Genomic DNA, 20,167 nt, shown 5'->3' with positions numbered 1-20,167 from the left:
AAATGAAATTCAGTCTGACTTATTCAGTATTAATATTATTATAATGTAGTCATCAATAATAACTAAACCTGCCACGAATGCTTTCTGACTATTCTAGAAATGCTGCAATTTTCATAAGAAAAAGGTGCTTTAACTATAAACTAGCAAATCTTGACAGGTTTTTGCACTTTACAATTTTTATGAATAAGTTACTTTAATGTTTCAGGAATGGTCATGATATTTGTTTACACCTTGTAGATGCCGTAACTGGAGAGGAAAAAGAATGTATCTTGTCTGGATTCTGGTAGGAACTTTGTATTTTATTTTCCTTTGTCAAAATAAGACAGTGGAGCTCCCTAAAGGTTTTATCTACCACAGTTACTAATCTGTACATAATGTTGTAGTCAATTTCATAAACATTTGAAAGTGTAAAATTTGTCATAAGTAGTAGTTAGTAGGATCCTGGGATATCACTCACAATTAATTTAATACCAATGACTTTTTTGTGAAATCAACCACTAGCACTACTCCCGTGAGACTTCTGACCAGATTATGCTGGAATTTCCCATGGTGGTTTGACACCATACATGCATATACTTGTATATCTCCCATTGCCAAATTAATTTGACAAATTTACAGGAATTATGGGATTTAGACAGCTTTAAATTACACCAGCATTTGGGTAGTCTTTTATTATTTGTCTGCATAGCGATGCAACAGTTGGAAGTTATGAAACAAGGAACTTTTATAAAAAAATAAACATTTGAGACTATTAAGGAGTGTTTTATGAAAGAACTGATAATCAACATTTCATGGATTAATTTTGTCACAATCTTTCACTGAAAGATATTATTCAGTTGAAGAAAAGATGGCTATAATTGGAAGAACATAGCTTTTTTGTATAAAAAGAAACCATTGAAATCATATGAATGAGAAGAGATAAGAGTTCAATTGATAGCCCTATTAAACTTGTCTTTACATGAAAAATATTTCACTAATTTTGATTTATATTTTTCTGTTATCTCTTTATTTTCTATACCTACAGGGCAGATACACATGTTTTCGAGAAAGACATAGTCCACATTACTGGAAAGTTTGAAGGAGGAACCTGTCGTATCTCTGATTCTGACGGATTGGTTATTGTGAACCCAGATATTTTGTTATCTGGGACGACAGTTGTCTCCAGTGTCTTCTGTATGAGGAAGTAAGTAGATGTTACATTTCATAGTTTATTATACCCCGAACTTTGAGAGGGTGTATATACTGATAGGGGTTACCAAGTCTTTCCTTCTGTTTATACTTCTTTCCTTCACACAGAATGGGACCCATCTTTTATCCGTTTCTCCTTCTACACCACTGAATTGAATTTAATGAAACTCCCACCGAATCTTTAATAACATATTCCAATGTTAGAACAATCAGAAGAATGTAATCCTGGGACAATGACTAGACATGGAAAACGGACATACACAACAAAGGACATAAAATAATCAAAATGATACGTACAAAGCAACAAAATTTAATGAGCAACTCGGAGTCCACTAAAATCTGGGAGCATAAAAAAAGACAATAACTGTGCACTGTCTTAACTGAAACTTTGATGTACTAATTTAGCTGGACCTGTGATAAAGCTCAACACTGCCGTACAATTTCCAGCTGTTTTAAACCTCATCACAGTCATTGGCATGTGAGTTTTATGTCAACTACAACAAGATGCCAAACTTTCACCTGGCGACTTCAGATCTATAATTTGTCTACAGAGGTATCTGTATCTAGAGTGAAGGATTACACAGAATATTCAAGATGAAAATCTTTGTATTGTAGTACATATACACTAATGTTTTTCAAGCTGGTTTATATTAGTTTTAATAATTTGTATTTTTAAGTCAATTTTATAGGCTATGTATTACCATTTTCGATTATTATTTTAACTTATTTATTACTTTTTAGAGGAGTCCTAAATGAAAAGTTCAAAGTAAGTTTTATTGAGTTATTTAATTATACATGTACATTAGTTCTACAGGATATAGTTTATTTTTTAATAATTACATTTACTGTGTACATCATTGAAATATGCTAATCTCATTTAAAAATGGTCTTTATCAATGATGCTTCATGAGTCAATGAAACACATTTCTGGCTATTGATACAGTTCACACCCACAATTACCGCAACACTTCTATTGACCACTGTGTAATGCAGATTTTCTTAGTAATTAAAATACTGAAGCTGTGTTCACCACCACAGACACCTTGATACAGATGAAAGAAACATATCAAATGTAAATATAAGAATTGAGTGATTCATTTTTTTATGCTTCATCTGTGTGTAGAAGCATTGACTGGTTACACAATTTTTACATGCAGGGCTTATGAAACATCAAAGACGAAACATTCAATTTTTAATTAAATGAAACTGTATTATGTCATTATTGTAGTACTGCATATTGTTATTTTTGCTGAGGACATGATAGTGCAGAAATTAGAACCATCTAATATATATTTCTTGTACTGTGATACAACTCATTTCCACTTATTCATTTTGTTTTTTCAATTCATATCAAATCAATTTTTATTGAATCTAGGTTTGGGTATTGCATTGAAGTCTTTGATTAGGAGATGGATTCATGTCATCATTAAACTCGAAACAAATAAACATTCTTTCAAGAAGTTTGTCTTTAATTTTTGTTAATAGCAACACTGTAATTGAAGCATCAACACCTGACCTGGATTGCAAAACATGACAGGTTAAATTTTTATTATAAGATAAATGTACCATGCTATAAATGTTTTTGTATGGGTAATTTTTACATTACATTATGAAAATGATGATTTTGATTCAGGAGTGTGATGGTGGCAATGTACAGATGTTATATGGCAGTATTATACACTGTGTCTTCCAACAGGTATATGTACATATTTTATCTGAAATTAAATTTTGATTTTTTCAAAATCTAGAAAATACAGAAATTTTCTCTTTGATACAACTGAGGTGATATGAATGTTGTATCATCTATAAAGATGTAGGTTTAAATATTGTAACTACTTTTCATTAATAATTAAAGTTTTCTACTGTGACTTTAAAGACTTATTTTAATCAAATAAAATTTACCTGTTTTCATAAAAATTATTTGTTATTTTCCATGGGTTTACATTTTTGTTTATTTTTAATAAACTTGTTACATACATGTACATTAAGATGAAGGAACATACATGTGAGTTAATATTTCACCATTCTTTGCCAACTAATATTTATTTATTTGCTTGGTAGGTTTTGGCAAAAAAGCTCACAACAGAAGAAGAAATTTTAAAAGATGCAGAGAGTATTGTTAAAGAGACAAAATTTCTACATGATATGTAAGTATGTGTATAATTAGGAGATAATTTCTCTAAATCATGTGTTTTGACTGACCGGTTGCTTCCAAGAATTTTGTTAATTCTTATTGATAAAAAATATGTTTTGTACATGGATAGGGCTTCACAATGATAATCTTTTCTTTTCTGGAATCCATACAATGATTGCATTATCTGACTGGTAGAAAAATTATAAAAGAAAAAAAATAGATAGATCCAGTTTTACTATATCTTTAAATACAATGTGGAATGATTAATCAGTTCAGTGACTATCCATGATCATTTACAGATTTTTCAGGTGGGAGAGTATGGTGTCATGTTAAAATCCAACTAATTCATTTTATCCCAAAACTTATTATATATTCTACAGAATGTAAAAAAGGTGCATCTTCCGAAAGATGGTCCTCACTTTACACGTTCTTAGTATCACAGTTGAATCAGTTAACAAGAAAGAGCCAATCTTGAATGCATGGAAGAAAACAACTTTTTTTCTTTAAAACATTAAAATCATGTGCAAAAAGGTGCCGAACTGAGAGATAATAAATGAAAATTCATCTTCTTATAAAATTTGCTGAAAAAAAGTCACGTTAAAGCAAATGAAATAGAATTTTGTTGACCTCCGAAGACACTGATTTTCAGTGGTCTCCATTCAATCATTTATAGAAGATTGGTGGATTGTCCAAGGGATGTTATTGAATATTATTTGCAGATCCTATGTATATATTTGGCAGGTACAAAGGTCATGTGACAGAAGCTGAAGTCCTTGATGAAATAAAGAAATACATTCCTCAGATCAGAAAATGGCTGGAGCAGTATACTGACATGATGAAACCATCAGGGAATCAAAAGTATGTCAGTCATTCTAAACTTGTACTTATTTTCTTGTATTGATCAGTAAGTATTGTTAAACGGATCTTTATATAAACTGGTAACTTGTCTAAATCCTAACCCTGTATAAACTGGGCACCAGTCTCAACCAAACCCTGAATAAACTGGAAATGTACATTGCCTATACATTATCTGAAGCTCTTTCATGTTAATTCCAACATCTTGAAATAATTGAAAAATGAAATAATTATAAAGCACTTCTCTCTGAAACTGCAAGAAGCTTTAACTCGCTCTTAAATAAAAATAAGACCATGTAATACAAACATTTGAACCTTACTTTTTACAGATTTTCTAATCTATTTTAGGAAAGAGGATATTAGAATTATTAAAGTTACAGACGTCGAGGAAAACATCTGGAGTCCAAGGTATAACATCATTAAAGCAGGGGCTAAACATCGCATTGATTTCACCTGCATTTACCAAACATATTTTACAAGAAATTCATGTGAACTGAGTGTTTACTTTTTTTTCAGGTGATTTGTTCACTTTCAGGTCTTGGGAATTAAATTTTATGTGCAATGCACATGAATTTTAAGCTCAATTCACATTGAAAAGACATATTCACACTTAAGGAAAATAATATATTTTACTGTTGTTTTTATTCTGAACTCTCCTCTAATTGAAAGATGAATGACATCACAATGTAAAGTTACATTGTTTCTCTGACAGGAAAAGATCATTTGAAGCAAAATGGAAAGTGTGAATTATGTATTATTCACTTGACACTAATTTTGCCTGCTTATTATCAATCCCAATCTTTACAATATAAATCTGTTTTTCATACAGTTAAACTTTATTTATTCATGGACTGCTTTTATCAATCTTTTCTAGGAAATGAACTCTGTAGAAAAAGGGTCAACTTCTCTATATACTTTTAACATTACATACTGACATTGCTCTAAATGAACATCTCCATCTCTTATCATAAAATATACTGTTCATGAACATTTTGAGAATATTTTGTTGGTAATCATACATATATATAGAGATTTTGTCTTACTATTCCCCCCCCCCCCACTCTGTAGGAGAGGAGGGTTACTGTTTTACCTGGGTCTGTCATTCTGCATCACATTTTTTGGTAACAAATTCTCAGCGTCTGTAAATTACTGGCTGTTGATATTTTATGCTAAGCTTCATATGAGTATACTGAATCATGGAATGTGTTTTATCACTTGCATGACATATGTACTTCCTGTTTGCAATAAAAGTGGAGTATCACTAGTGATTCACTGCTTACAGATTCCTTTTTTGACAAAAAAGAAATCCAAAATAGTACAGACAAAATATAAAGGACTGTAAGGACTGTTCCAGTAATACATATGAGGGAGGGAGAAGACACTTCAGGTCTCTTGACAAAATATAAAGTTTAATAGAAACATCAATAGAACTTATATGGGTGGCTTTCCTGGTGAAAAACTGTCTTCCCTGGGTACCTCATACCTTTTAATGGAACATCCCTAACATTTACATCATACCAGAATTATTCCTGAGTGATTAGTGTTACCAAGAGTTAAAGATTGGTAGTTGGGTCCTATGATTGTTACTAGCTAGTAATCTTTAACCTTTTAATTTCAGATTTGGTGTGAAAGGGAAGATAGATCTAACAGTTGAAGTTCAGGTGATTACTATCTTTTTGTCTGTGTTAAGTTGATATGCTTGTATTGTTAGGAATTTACTTTTACTGAAAGTGTTGAAATAAGTTTTAATTGACTGTCATGTCAAAGATGATAGTAATATGGACAACTTGATCTTTCAGGTTAGACAGTTCATAAGTCAAAATGTTACATTACAGCTACATGTACGAAAAGGGGTACAGATTTTGTTGATTTTGGGGCATTTTGAAAGCACCAAGAAAAAACAGGAAAAAACTGTGATAGTAATAGCATGAGGTGATGTCTATTCTACCATGTAGTACATTTGTTTAAGTATTATGAAGAATTATGGTTATTTTATGGACAATTTATGTATACCATATATACTTGCGTATAAGTAGGATTTTTTGGAGTAAATTTTGAGTTGCTATGAGGGGTTCCAACTTATAAGCGAGATCTTGGCCGTGAGTTAAAAATTCTAATCGGAGCAAGTGGGAGAATCAAGGTATTGACACGAAAATGACACCTACCTTTACAGTCAGATCGGCGCCGTACTTGTGTATTGTAAAAGCCGACCTTTATGTCATATTTGTTATTATTGTGTATGCTTATAAAGTGATGAAATAAATGAATATTTGCAGTTTTATTTTTATTATGCCTTACAACTAAACTATCTTTCATAAAATTTGTATTTCCTGTATAGCTTCTTGTGTTTGTTATTTTCACTTGCATGTCACATGATTGTTGAATTTATCCGAATACCAAAAAGATGGCATGAAACATGACTAAGCAATGTACTGTAGTTTACAAGAAATATTAGCAATGCTAAGAAATAATTAAAATTTAATTTTAAATTGTAATAAAAAGATGTTGACATAATTATTATTGGTAATTTCATAACAATATAACGATAATGGTCAAAGAGAACCATCTTGATGGACTTGATTGAAATGAAAATAATGAAAGATGGTTACCGGGTAAAAAGGTGTTAATTAACATTAATGAGCAATCAGTCCTTTGACCACCTTAATGGGTAATTAATTCATTAAAATCCTTTGATCTCAATAAGTCCAAGTTTCCATTAAAAAAAATGTTCTTCACAGTTCTTAGTTTTTACCTATTCTAATCTGGTCATTAGTTGTATAAACAAATTAGCATAAAATGGCGATCTCACTTGGGTCACCGGTAAACATTGAATGATGACAACTCAAATGGCATGTTATATTTGTTATAAGTGGGTCAAGGCTAGATTCCAGAATTTTTGGGCTGAGAAGAGGGTTCCGACTTATATGCGGATTGACTTATGCGGTAAATAAAACCATAGTATTGACATATTCTTCTATGTAATTGTTGAACATGTTCTATTTAGATAAAGAACAAAAGCAGACAACAGAAGTCTGTTGTACCACTAGAACTGAAAACAGGGAGGACTTCATTCTCCATGGAACATAAAGGACAGGTAACATTAGGGTAGAAAAGTACTGCTGTGATAAAGGCCACAAGCTCCAAAATGAAGCTAATTGTTAGAGAAGTTTAAAAATGATAAAATGAATATTAAGAGTCCTGATAATCTATGGGCCCCATAAATTCTGCCAGATGACAGAATGGGGGTTTCTTGCACAAGAATTTTCTCAAGCTTTGCTAATTAGCCAGCATTGCAGAAGTGAAAACTGACAATAATTTTGTTGCCTACAATCATGTGAAGAGTCTCACTTAGCTGCTCTTTGGGAGAATTTTTTTTTGGGAGTGTTTCACCTGTTTCATATTAGCTTTGAAGGAATGACCATTGTTTCAAAAATGATCATTATTCAAGTTAGTTATATAAGACCATACTGATTATATCTCTTTAGTAAATCAGTTCATGGATATATTTTAATTAAGTTGATGGATTACTTTCGACATTATGGACTCCTAATTCTATTATTAAACTTAATGTGTTGCATCATTTGCAATACAGAACCTTTGCATATAGTTCTAAAGGAGAACCATTCCAAGGTAAGCATTACTGTATCACTGTTTACTGTTGTAGGTAACACTATATAGCATGATGAGTTCAGACAGGAGACCAGATCCTGGACAGGGGTTATTACTTTATCTTAAGGAACCTGACATGAAATTGATACCTGCCAATCATCTTAATATCAGAGGTACTAGTTAGAATAGATTATATATACTGTCAAATCTTAGTAGCTTGAATTCCAAGGGGGGGAATTCAAATTGTATGGAGTTATCTGAAATTAGAAAAACTGAAGTTCCAAGATACTTAGTATTTGCATATTTTTTGCTTTTGGTTGGAGTTCAACTTGATCATTAGAAATGGCTTGCTTGATTTTGGATACATTTTATTCATTTTTAGAAGGTGGACATGTTTTGATTTGTAGAAATTAATGTATCATTTTATGCTTAATTTTATGACACATTTCAATATTTGTTATCAATTTTGCCTTAGTGTTAAATAGTTCTTAGTCAATCAATTTGTTGTAGGTTTAATACAGTTAAGAAATGAAATGGCTTACTTTATCAGTCGTCAGGTGACTAAATCTGAAACTGAAGATGGAAACATTTCATATCACTTGGGAAGACTGCCAGACCCAATTAATAACCAGAGAGCCTGCCTTAAATGTGCTCAGCTCACTAACTGTGCCATTTATCAAAGGTTAATTAATATGAATAAGTATAGTGCTGTGTGTGTGTGTGTGTATATTTTTTATTTGTTTTTTTTAGTAGTCAGGATTTTACACAATATCTTACATCACCACCTGGCTATGGTGTACAGGGAGTTCTTAATGAAGAAATTATCACTGACATACAAACATTTTATAGATACGTATAATATATTTACAAAATACAATGAAAAAAAAGAGTAAATATATTCTATTTCCATACTCACATCATTCACCTACCACTCATTCATTGTAATATATAAGTTTGGACTGCAATGTATCTAAAGAACAGAAGTTCAATTGGAATAAAAATTAAGAAAGAAAGAAAAGAGAAATTGATAAATAAAAAAAACCATTTTTCCTGTGTAGTAAAATTATGATGGAAAAATAGCTAATAAAGGAGCCCAATATTTTTCAAATTTGTCTAATGTGCAATTTTTATTTGCGACATAACTTTCAAGAGATTGGTACTGTCTAATACGGTTGAGAAGGCCAACCATATTTGGTATAATTTCCTTTAATTTACATCTACATAGATAGTGTTTTGCAATTATAAACAATGAATTAGAAAATAAATCTTCTGATGGAAACCCTATTAGTACTTGCTGCTTTGTAAGTACAAAATCTCTGTTGTACAAATGTATTTGATGCAAAAATGATGACCAGAAATGTTTTGTGATATGACAATCATAAAATAAATGTTTGATGGTATCTTTATCTAGTTTACAAAAAGATTGCTTGGCTTTAGCTTGATCCTGTTTAAGAAGGAATTTGTAGGAATAATACGATGTAGTAGTTTGTATTGAAAACTTCTCAGATAACTGTCTGAACGACATGTTTTTGTTAAAATGAAGTATTTTTGCCGGTCTACAGTTTCTGATTCTAAAAGTTCTTTCCATTTCAAAAAATTTTCTATTGGCTGACAAATTATGTTACTAATAAGATGACTGTATAAAAACTTGGGATTTTTAACTTGAAGAAGCTGTTCAAGGAATGTGTCAGTTACAGAAAAATTAACAAAAATTTTCTCATTGCAGTGCTCTTTAACAAAATTGTAATACTCATAGCAATCTGTGATAGGATACCATAGTAGCTCAAAAAGTTATTGGTGAAAATTTTGTTTTTGAACTCTTGAAATGCGAAAAATCTATTATTTTCAAAAAATTTTATATCCTTTAAAATTGAACACAGTGGTGCTTCCAACTGTCATATAACATATAATCTAGCATGATCGTGTATATATGTTAGTTGTTGAGTACCACTTTTCCCTTTAACAGAGGCTTTAGAATTATGCTTTCTATCTAAAATGTATATCTACAACTCAGTGTCAGTCATTCAATACATGAGGCCAAATAAAATATAAGTGGTTCCAGTCCCTCGACCAACCCTAGACTCTTTTTTTGCCAAAATGAAAAAAAAAAAGAATAAAAAAATAAAAAACTAACCCTACCCACTCACAGAAGTCCTGATTTTTTTGTTATTTCGGACCAGATTCGGTATTTATAATAGTAAACAACGATGGCTGCACCTTTTTTATTCAAAGAGGTGACCCGAACCATATATATTTTTTATTTGCCATCACAAGACCAACATCAAACAAATCAAGTTTAGAGTGTGCTTCAGTTTTTGATTGTATGACTCTGTTAACAGAGACAGTATTTTGTTGCTTTGATTGTATGACTCCGTTAACAGAGACAGTATTTTGTTGCTTTGATTGTATGACTCCGTTAACAGAGACAGTATTTTGTTGCTACTAAACATTAAGTGCTCCATCAGTCTCTTTATAAGAGAGATTATTGAAAAGCGTAAGAATTCATCATCAGATTTTAAAGATACTTACACTAGAACAAATTTATCTTGTCTACTGTACATAAATTTCTAGTATGATCAAAAAGTACAGTGATAGACTAATTGTTTGATAGTTCTTCATCAAGTCAGTATTGACAGTTGATGCTAAGAAAGAGATACAGTCAACTGGTTTTAGGGGACCATCGATACTCAGCAATGACCATTTATAAGACCAAGTTCAAAATATCATATAGTAGTGTATTTAAAATTGACCTGTCTTTTGAGACCATTATTTTGGTGTTCCTTGAAAGGTCACTGACACTAGTTGTTATCAATTCCCTTAATAATGATGATATCAGGTATTTCTTACTTCATACTATATGAATCACACTCTATTTTCAGGTCCATTGAACAGAGAAATCTAAACTCTGCTATGTCTAACCTTGTTCCCAATACCTTGGCCCATTTACAACCAGACCACCTGGATTTCTATGTACACTGGTGCTTGTTACTGGACCTAGAGTCTAAGGCTAGCACAGATAGAGGGGGAGTTAGTGATCTCTGGTGTAAAACTGGTCAAGAAAGGTAAACATTTAAACATCCTTGTTTTGACAAGAGTCATACCTGTTAACCTTTGGAACAGTTCATTTGGGAGATTTTTCCCCTTTGACACTGTCTCATGTGGGAGATTTTTGGGTAAATGCAAATTTTTTTTATGTAAAAATTCAATTAATTCATGTTTTTCACAGAAAAATACTGGAATTTTAACCAAAAACTTCCCACGAACCTTACATTTTTATATGGGACACACTAAATTTTTGATAGATTTTTTGGGAGTTCCCCCTTTTGTGGGAGGGTTAACAGGTATGCAAGAATGTTATATGGTAGTCCATTGTTTATCCACCCACATATTACCGGGATATACCATTACTATATAATGTTTAAGTAAGAAAGTTAAATAATTTATGAGAAGAATATTTGTCTTTATAGGCTGGGTATACTATTTTACCCTTGTCCGTGTTTTCATGTGTCTCTAGCAATTTGTTTCTAAAAATTTGACACAATTCCTTTCTACTGGGGACTTTGTTTATTTTCCTTTTATTGTGATTGAAAGCAGGGGTATCACTAATGAACCATCACTCACAGATTTCTTGTTGAAGTAAAGTCAGTAATTACAGTTACAATATTGTGTTGGAAGTTTGAAAAATTTTGGTCAGAATGTCCAACAATGAATTATGATCATTTGTTTCACCCTCTCGTTGTCTGTAAAGTTTGGTTTTTGGTTAATAGTTGAAAGCACTGCTCAATTAATTATAAATCAGTTTGTATTTGAATAAAATGTGGTGTAGCATAAATCAAGGTCCAATTGGATTGTGATGTGTATTGCATTTACCATTCAAGTGTTATTGCCCTTGTTACATTTTTGTAATACAATGTATAAGCATATCTTTGGTCACCAGATCTTTACTTTTTTACAGAGAACAGGATGGTTGTTGTATTAGTGGACTGAGTTTATCAGATCATCAGACAGAACAAAATGAAGGATATGGTGTGATGACATTTACTCGCCATATAGAAAGAGAAAGGTAACCGTGTGAACATTGCAATGCTTAACAGGTATCGCTACCCCTTAAAAGCATTTTGAGTAAAATCTCTGTCATAGAAATTCTTTCTGTTTTTCATATCTAAGCAAAGCAACTCTTTTATAAACTTAATTGGCCAAATTTCACATAGCGAAAATTAGTTTATAGTATGGTGAATCTTGGTTGGGGGGGGGGGGGGAAATTGCTTTTCACATTAACTGCTGATTGTAGCTACTTGATATACATCCTTCACTAATGGTCCTATATTGCGCTTACTGATTTCAGTCCTGTCAGACAACTACTTCCTATTTACTGACTTAGTTTAATTTCGGACATATTTGATCAAAGGTAAAATTTTTCATAATACTTTTCTCTGGAACTACTGATCACAGCCACTTGATATTTGGTATGCAGCATCACCAATTTTGGTCCTGTCTTACTACTATTTTCTGTTTACCAACTTTGGGCAAATACATTTTTGGCGGAAAACGGGTATACTCAGTGAGTAGTAGCTCACAGATCCCTTCTTGTATACTTTAGATTATAAGAGTGTAAAGATATGAAAAAGGATGATGATAGTTGGAAAAATGGACTAAAATATATTATATTGTATAGCCATATATCTGTATTTGGTGAGGCTACATTTATCCTCTTATAATATATTTCAAAAAGAAAACATAAGTTGTCTATCTTTTTCATGAATTGTTTATTTGAAAAGCTGGAGTTACCTGCTTATGTATAGGACGAATATGGAATTAGATATTTTTGAGAATATGAAAACACATGAAAGTGTATATCTTCCAAAATTAAGCAAGGAAAATACTAATTTCATATAAATAGTCCAATGAAAAAAAACAAAAAAAACATATCATTATTATATGATTATCACATACATATTTCCATGAATCAATATTACTCCTAATCATATGTTTTTCATATTGCTCTAAATTAAAAAAATGTATGACAAAGAGATTTTTCTAGTGTTTTTCCATAATGTAAAGCTGTGATATTCACTGTTTACCTTTGATATTTTGACATTTTTTTATTTCTAATTTTTGATGTAGTACATTATTATACACTTTCAGATTTTACACTACACAGATTAACATGATTGGTATAGCAGTGCATGATTACATGATTATATCTACGGAGAAGACTAACCATCTCGCTCTCTGCAATGGAACAGTTGTTGGGATAGACGAAGATTCTGTTGAAGTTGCAGTAGAGAGGTATGAAATCACAATGGTGTACAGGTCCCAGTGCCACAAAAATTGAAAATTTACTTAAGTCTTGGGTATTTTCTCAACAGTTTGTGACATAATAAAATTCCAAGAAGTTGATTATAGTTATCATTTAAGTCAAGAATATTCTTACACCTACATATTTTGCAAAAGTTGTGGCACCATGGCCTGAAGATTTAGGTCAAGCCCTAATAACGAATCAGCTTCAACTGTGCTTCAATTAAAGAATCAATTTCAAATTTCAAATTAAATAGACAGTGGTATAGCATCAACTTGTTTACATCTTTGTAGGTAGTGTGTATTACTGGAGTAGCTTTAAGAAATATAGGGGATTTATAAAAAATGTAATTGTTCTGTATATTAAAAGGCTAGTTAAAAAAAAATGCCATCCATTCAGTCATTTTGAGGATAAAAATTTTATTTCCACATTTGTCATGATAAAAATTAAAAATTGAAAGAAATTTGAGAGTTTTTTTTACTTGAATTCTTCTCTTCTTTTTGCATGATTCTGTTATTTGTGTGATTTATACCTGTTAATTACACAAGAGGAATTGCAGTTCTACTTGTAAATGGAAATTCCATGTGCTCTTTGTAAACTTATATACAATATGGGGAAACACAAAGTTCAATATTTTGACAGGCAGATGAAATGCAGTAATTGTCAAAATAATTGAATATTGGAGATTTGGGTAGACAGTTTTTGGTTTGAAAATTAAGACAATCACAATCCTGAATTATCCTGGCCATATTAGGTGTTAGATACATTTCAGAGTATAATTACCTTATAATATAACTTAATACAAAGGTGGAATTGTTTGTCATTGACAGAAGTGTTAAAGTATACAGTTATATAATGTATTGTCTGTCTGTCTGTCTACATCTTTTATTGAAACTCAACACTTCAAGAGATTTTAATCATTTTTAGATGGCAGGATACTCTCATTCATTTTTCATTGTTTTTCTTTTGTTCAATGTGGATTTTTTATAAGTTTATACATGTATTCCAAAAAATTGTGATTGGTATTTCATGTGCTCTATGCAGTTGTTCATTTATTGATATTATACGTATTTATAAACACCTTGTAATTTTTCAGTGAGAGTGTAGGACGGCTGCTTAGTTACAAGAATGAGATATTCAGATTAGATAGATATAGTGGGTTTAGTACAGCCAATATTCTCTATACTAATATCTCTAAACTGATGTTAGACGAACCTAGGAGGTAACTAGAAAGACAATGTAAAAAATAGATGAAGAAACAAAAAGAAGTTGTAATAGTTTTTTAGCGGCAGGTCTATCTACTTGCACCACAAAAACAAACTTAAAGTTGTCAGTTAACCCTAAAATTAGATTTTCAGTTAAATTTGTGTTTTAAGCAAGATACTATGAATATATTAAAGAAAATAAAACCTAATTACTGCTCTTATTTCAGATACATATATTTTATCTGAATAATATGCTGAAGTTGTCACTTAAAATTGTAGTCGTGTGCATTATTTTTTCTCTTTCTATATTTTCAGTGAGAAACTAAGACAACTTATAATTGAAAGGAAATCATCAGAGTTTGTTGGCAAACTTTCTAAATCTGAAATAGAAAAAGGTGAGTGTCATTTGATATGTCCTGTATTTTTTTATACTTATCCCATAGTATGTAGGTTTGACCTGACAGGTGATATTTTGTCTCATATATTCTGGTCTGCTGGGCACTTACATCCTGTCTGATCAACTTCACAAGGTTTGAGATAGACTTGGGATACCATTAGTTTTACTTTATGTGCAGTCTCTTGTTGGTGTTACAACTGTCTGACATGATTGTTTTTATCAGATATCTGTTGGACGTGATGTACAAAGAGGGGACATAACTCATTGATATAACTATATTTAATATATGTATGTTGAAATTTAATGCCTCTAGGTTCAGCCCTAACTTTTTTTTTTCAGTAAAGCTCATTTTCAAGCCATTGAATAAACCACAGAAGACAGCAGTATTAAAGGTTTGTCTGGCTATATAATGGTAGGGTGTACTGTTGCAAATATACTTCAACATTCAAGTATTTAGATATACTCCTATTCAATAACTGGACATATTGGAATAAACTTGTGTGTCCATCTGTTCTTTTGTCCCTCATTCTATCCATCAAAACTTTCATCGTGTAAATCTCTGCTCCTCTAATCTGATTCATTTCAAATTTGAGATAGGGCTTACTATAGATAGGACATATGATTGTGTGCGATTTTGATTGCTGTCTAATTTTATCTTCCTGTTGTGTGGGACTTTTTTCACCATTTTGAATGATAGAGAAAAAATTCATTATGAAAATCTTAGCTTCCACAGTACAGATTCATGGTGTGTATTTATATAGATGGGCCATACATTGTAAGCCATTTTGGCTGCTGTCCAATATCAATTTCCTGTACGACTGGGGGAATTCTTTGCATCACAACACATGCAAATTTATAGTCTTTCCATGAAAAAAAAATGTAAACAAATATTTAAATTTCATGTTAAACATTTAAATATTTCAAAGATTTATTTATGTACATAAACTTCAAATAATTTATTGTTTAAAAATGATGTTATAGTAACAAAAAGTATTATACATGTATACTTGTTTTACAAAAGGATATTGTGATAAATTCCACAGCACTTTTCTGTTTGTTTGTTTTACAAAAACAAAATCAGTCAAAAATGTAAAGAACTCAATATGTCTTTTTGGATTGGAGTAACTGTAGAATATTTTCAGGTACACGTATTTTTTAAAGTTTGATGCATCCAGTCCCGATTGATCCTATCTTGAGTTGAGGAAGATTTTACAATTTTGAGAAAATTTCATGATGCCATACCCTGTTTCTATCAGACATTGTACATTTTATCCTGTTTAGTGTATTTATTTTAGGTTCTAATGAGCAAAGACTATGTCCTGATAAAAGGTTACCCTGGGACAGGTAAGGGAGATAATTGAATAGGGGGTTGATTACTATTAAAAGTTAAAACCACAAAAAATTCACACAGTAGACCTTTTATTTTAGTGTATGAGTCAGAAGGGGAAAAAATGAGAAAGAAAACTTTTTTGATATTTAGAAGGGATTAGAAAATTAAGACTTGTGATTTCCATCTCTGAAATGATGACATAATATCAGATTTAATGGTGAGAAAACAGGGGCAGTATCCATTACTAGATTGAAAACTGAATTTCTATCTATGCTTATGGGAATGATGTGATTCTCGTTAAGATAAAATAAGATTGAAAACTCTGCGTTAAACATATACTTGTAAATTCAAAAGAAATATATGTTCTCTTCTTTAACAGGTAAAACGGCGACCATTGTAGCTATCGTACGAGTCCTTAATTTACTGGGTCTCTCTGTACTGTTAACCAGTTATACTCACTCTGCTGTGGATAATATACTGTTAAAACTGATCAAGGTAAATATATCTCCCTTTATTGTTTTACCCATAATGCATAAGTAACATTTATTCTTTTATATTTTTAATACCCCCCACTTCCAAAGTGGGGGTAAATAGTGATAGGAGTGTCCGTCCATTCTTACTTCCTTCCATTAATTACACAGGTGAGACCTTTTACTTATCCTATACCACTGAATGGAAGTGAATGAAACTTTCACTTATTCCCATTGTGCACCTCCTTTTTTAGATTTTATCCAAGTTAGTATTGAGGTCAAAAGGTGCATGTTATTCAGTGGTGGAGTGGGAGAGCATTGCTCACAGTTTTTCTTGTTTTAATCTAGGTTGCAGTAACATATTGATTTAGCCTATTTACATTTTTGGTATCATTAGTTGCCACTTATCAAAGTTATTGTGCGTAATTATTCCATGCCTTAAACTTGATATTTTACTTGTCTGTGCATTACAGGCAGAGAAACCCAGGCTCCATTTATATGGTTGTAGTTCATTTTATTGTTTCAGTCTGCCAAAACATAAAATCATTATTATGTTAAGGTAATTTGGGATCGCTAAAATTTTGTTAGGATATTTCGTGAATGATTATTAACCTCTGACAGTAAATACAAACCTCGGCTGCTACTGCTGCATTATTATTTTTATGATGCTCAAAGAGTAATCAAGGGAACCAAGGTTATAGCGGTAATCAAAAGAATGTAATCCAGGGACAAAGACCAGACATGGAAAACATATACTGTTTCCCAATGAAAGTAACTTGACTATAAACACACAGATGACATTGATATACGCTTTATTTTATAATATCAAAAATCCAGTAGTGGATAAAATTACTTACATAACGAGTAGCAGCCCAGCAGCCAAACATAATTTTATTCTTTTTTAAAATAGACAATGTACCAAAATAACCAAAGAAAGGAAATATATTATACATGTATTTAATGTTTTTGGAATTTCCTGAATGGGCCGCTTTAATTATCTTTCTAACAAGTAAGCTAACTTGGTATTTTGTTTGTGAGTGACAAGGTCTTGAATTATGGTTATCACAGAAAAAAAATAATTAAACCTTTTAATGGTAATTCATGGATTGGAAAACCAGATGGGGTATTGCAGGTATAATTAAACTGTTATACATATATTAGAACTGAATCAATATGGTTTAATCTTGATGTTTAAAGATGCTGATATATTTTCAGTATGATGTGAAGTTTGTTAGACTTGGTAAAACCAGTAAGATACATCCACAAATACAGAAATATTCAGCTGATGTACTGACCAAAAAATTCCAGTCAGTTGGTGATATCAGGCATTTCTATAGTCAACAGGTGAGTTGATACTTTCCAGTCAGTTGGTGACCTCAGGCTTTTCTATAGTCAACAGGTGAACTGATACTTTCCTGTCAGTTGGTGATCTCAGGCATTTCTATAGTCAACAGGTGAGTTGATACTTTCCAGTCAGTTAGTGGTCTCAGGCATTTCTATAGTCAACAGGTAAGTTAAAATATAGTATCAGTTGGTGATCTCAGGCATTTCTATAGTCAACAGGTGAGTTGATACTATCCTTTCAGTTGATGATCTCAGGCATTTCTTTTGATGTAGTCAACAGGTGAGTTGATACTTTCCAGTCAGTTAGTGGTCTCAGGCATTTCTATAGTCAGCAGGTGAACTGATACTTTCCAGTCAGTTGGTGGTCTCAGGCATTTCTATAGTCAACAGGTAAGTTAAAATATAGTATCAGTTGGTGATCTCAGGCATTTCTATAGTCAACAGGTGAGTTGATACTTTCCAGTCAGTTAGTGGTCTCATGCATTTCTATAGTCAACAGGTAAGTTAAAATATAGTATCAGTTGGTGATCTCAGGCATTTCTATAGTCAACAGGTGAGTTGATACTTTCCAGTCAGTTGGTGACCTCAGGCTTTTCTATAGTCAACAGGTGAGCTGATACTTTCCAGTCAGTTGGTGATAACCGGCATTGATGTAGTCAGCAGGTCAGTTGATACTTTCCAGTCAGTTAGTGGTCTCAGGCATTTCTATAGCCAACAGGTGAGTTGATACTATCCTGTCAGTTGGTGATCTCAGGCATTTCTTTTGATGTAGTCAACAGGTGAGTTAATACTATCCTGTCAGTTGGTGATCTCCGGCATTTCGTTAGTCAACAGGATTTTTTTACTATCCAGCAAATTGGTGATCTCAGGCATTTCTATAGTCAACAGGTGAGTTTATACTTTCCTCTCAGTTGGTGACCTCAGGCTTTTCTATAGTCAGCAGGTGAGTTGATACTTTCCAGTCAGTTAGTGGTTTCAGGCATTTCTATAGCCAACAGGTAAGTAAATACTATCCTGTCAGTTGGTGATCTCGGGCATTTCTATAGTCATCAGGTGAGTTAATACTATCCTGTCGGTTGGTGATCTCCGGCATTTCTATTGTCAACAGGTGAGTTTATACTATTCAATCAGTGGATGATCTCAAGCATTTTATTGTCAACAGTAGAATTTAAATTGATGCTCCACAGACATATTGCCAGTAAATTCACATTTTATCAGTGTGAGGAATCTTCTAATATAATATATTTATTCAGTAATTATTTAATATATAAATTGAGTCATTTATAACCCAAATCATTTTTCATGTCACATGATCAAGTTTTGCTACATTTAGGTGGTGGTAACCCACTCATTGCCCCCTTTTAAACCTTTGTTTTTTCAGTTACAAATACTAAATTATCAGTTTTGTTATATTCAGAAAATAGTAGCTACCAGCTGTCTTGGTGTTAACCACCCTGTGTTCACCCAGAAAAGATTTGATGTGTGTATAGTAGACGAGGCCTCTCAGGTCTTGCTCCCAGCTTGTCTTGGACCTCTGTTCTGTGCTGATAGATTTGTACTAGTGGGAGATCCTAAACAGCTACCTCCAGTTGTTCAGAGCAGGGAGGCTAGGTATGGGTTGTTGTGTTAAATTTTTTTTTTTAATTGCATATTTAATATTGATATGAAATAGTATTGATATGAGCAAGTATGCTAAAGTTCTGACTTATAGAGTATTAAATTGGTACATAGTTGGTTGTAAGTCATGATGTCATAACTTAGTACTAATTTTACTCTAATGATTTGTGAAAAGGGCTGCAGGAACTTACTCTTGTTTTGAAGGTAAAGTCCAGTAAAATTTGTTTTAACCTGTAAATGACACCACTTTACAGGTGTGAATGTCTATTATTATATAGATAGCAGTGTTTTATCGAATGTTCCCAGTGTAATAAATTTTGATTATTGACACTGTGAAATGAATTCGGTAATTTCACTCTCGCACTTTCTCCCGCCAAAACGTCACAACTTTGATATCTATCCGCTAATTACAGAATTCAAAATTCATGTTGAAAATATTGATATATTATGACGAAAATCTACAAAATAAATAGGATGATCATAGGTTATTGTGAATAACCAAAATATGATCACTCGTTTCTGGAACGCTTGAGGATTTAACTTGTGTGCGTAACAAGTACCACACACTCATTAAATCTAGGCGTTCTTCGGCACTTGTGATAATATTTTGGTTATTCACTCTTTTCAATTAATGATCCTAGTGGTATTTTCTTTCAAAGACTGAAAAGAACACTAGGATATAGATAGTAATGATTTATCAAATATTCCATGTGTGTAAA

At 32.0% G+C, this 20,167-nt stretch overlaps 1 protein-coding gene across 1 annotated transcript in view; it reads left to right on the top strand.

The window, feature by feature from the left end:
- The window catches only part of LOC148607978 (DNA replication ATP-dependent helicase/nuclease DNA2-like), a 41,642-nt gene that overhangs the window by 11,148 nt on the left and 10,327 nt on the right, over positions 1-20,167 (top strand). The window contains exons 6-26 of the mRNA XM_088546531.1: positions 206-283; positions 1,025-1,183; positions 1,930-1,954; positions 2,822-2,884; positions 3,250-3,335; positions 4,064-4,180; positions 4,526-4,585; positions 5,796-5,838; positions 7,182-7,271; positions 7,842-7,959; positions 8,297-8,468; positions 10,666-10,848; positions 11,742-11,849; positions 12,932-13,075; positions 14,182-14,307; positions 14,606-14,685; positions 15,027-15,079; positions 15,983-16,031; positions 16,397-16,512; positions 17,703-17,831; positions 19,249-19,442. Of these exons, the coding sequence (XP_088402657.1) occupies positions 206-283; positions 1,025-1,183; positions 1,930-1,954; positions 2,822-2,884; positions 3,250-3,335; positions 4,064-4,180; positions 4,526-4,585; positions 5,796-5,838; positions 7,182-7,271; positions 7,842-7,959; positions 8,297-8,468; positions 10,666-10,848; positions 11,742-11,849; positions 12,932-13,075; positions 14,182-14,307; positions 14,606-14,685; positions 15,027-15,079; positions 15,983-16,031; positions 16,397-16,512; positions 17,703-17,831; positions 19,249-19,442 (2,193 nt within the window). The remainder of the gene's footprint in view (positions 1-205; positions 284-1,024; positions 1,184-1,929; positions 1,955-2,821; positions 2,885-3,249; positions 3,336-4,063; positions 4,181-4,525; positions 4,586-5,795; positions 5,839-7,181; positions 7,272-7,841; positions 7,960-8,296; positions 8,469-10,665; positions 10,849-11,741; positions 11,850-12,931; positions 13,076-14,181; positions 14,308-14,605; positions 14,686-15,026; positions 15,080-15,982; positions 16,032-16,396; positions 16,513-17,702; positions 17,832-19,248; positions 19,443-20,167) is intronic.

The sequence above is a fragment of the Perna viridis genome, chromosome 9 (genome assembly GCF_037379345.1).
Source record: "Perna viridis isolate PV_CMFRI_1.1 ecotype Kerala chromosome 9, ASM3737934v1, whole genome shotgun sequence".
NCBI lineage: Eukaryota > Metazoa > Mollusca > Bivalvia > Mytilida > Mytilidae > Perna > Perna viridis.
This window is presented reverse-complemented; position numbering and strand designations above follow the sequence as displayed.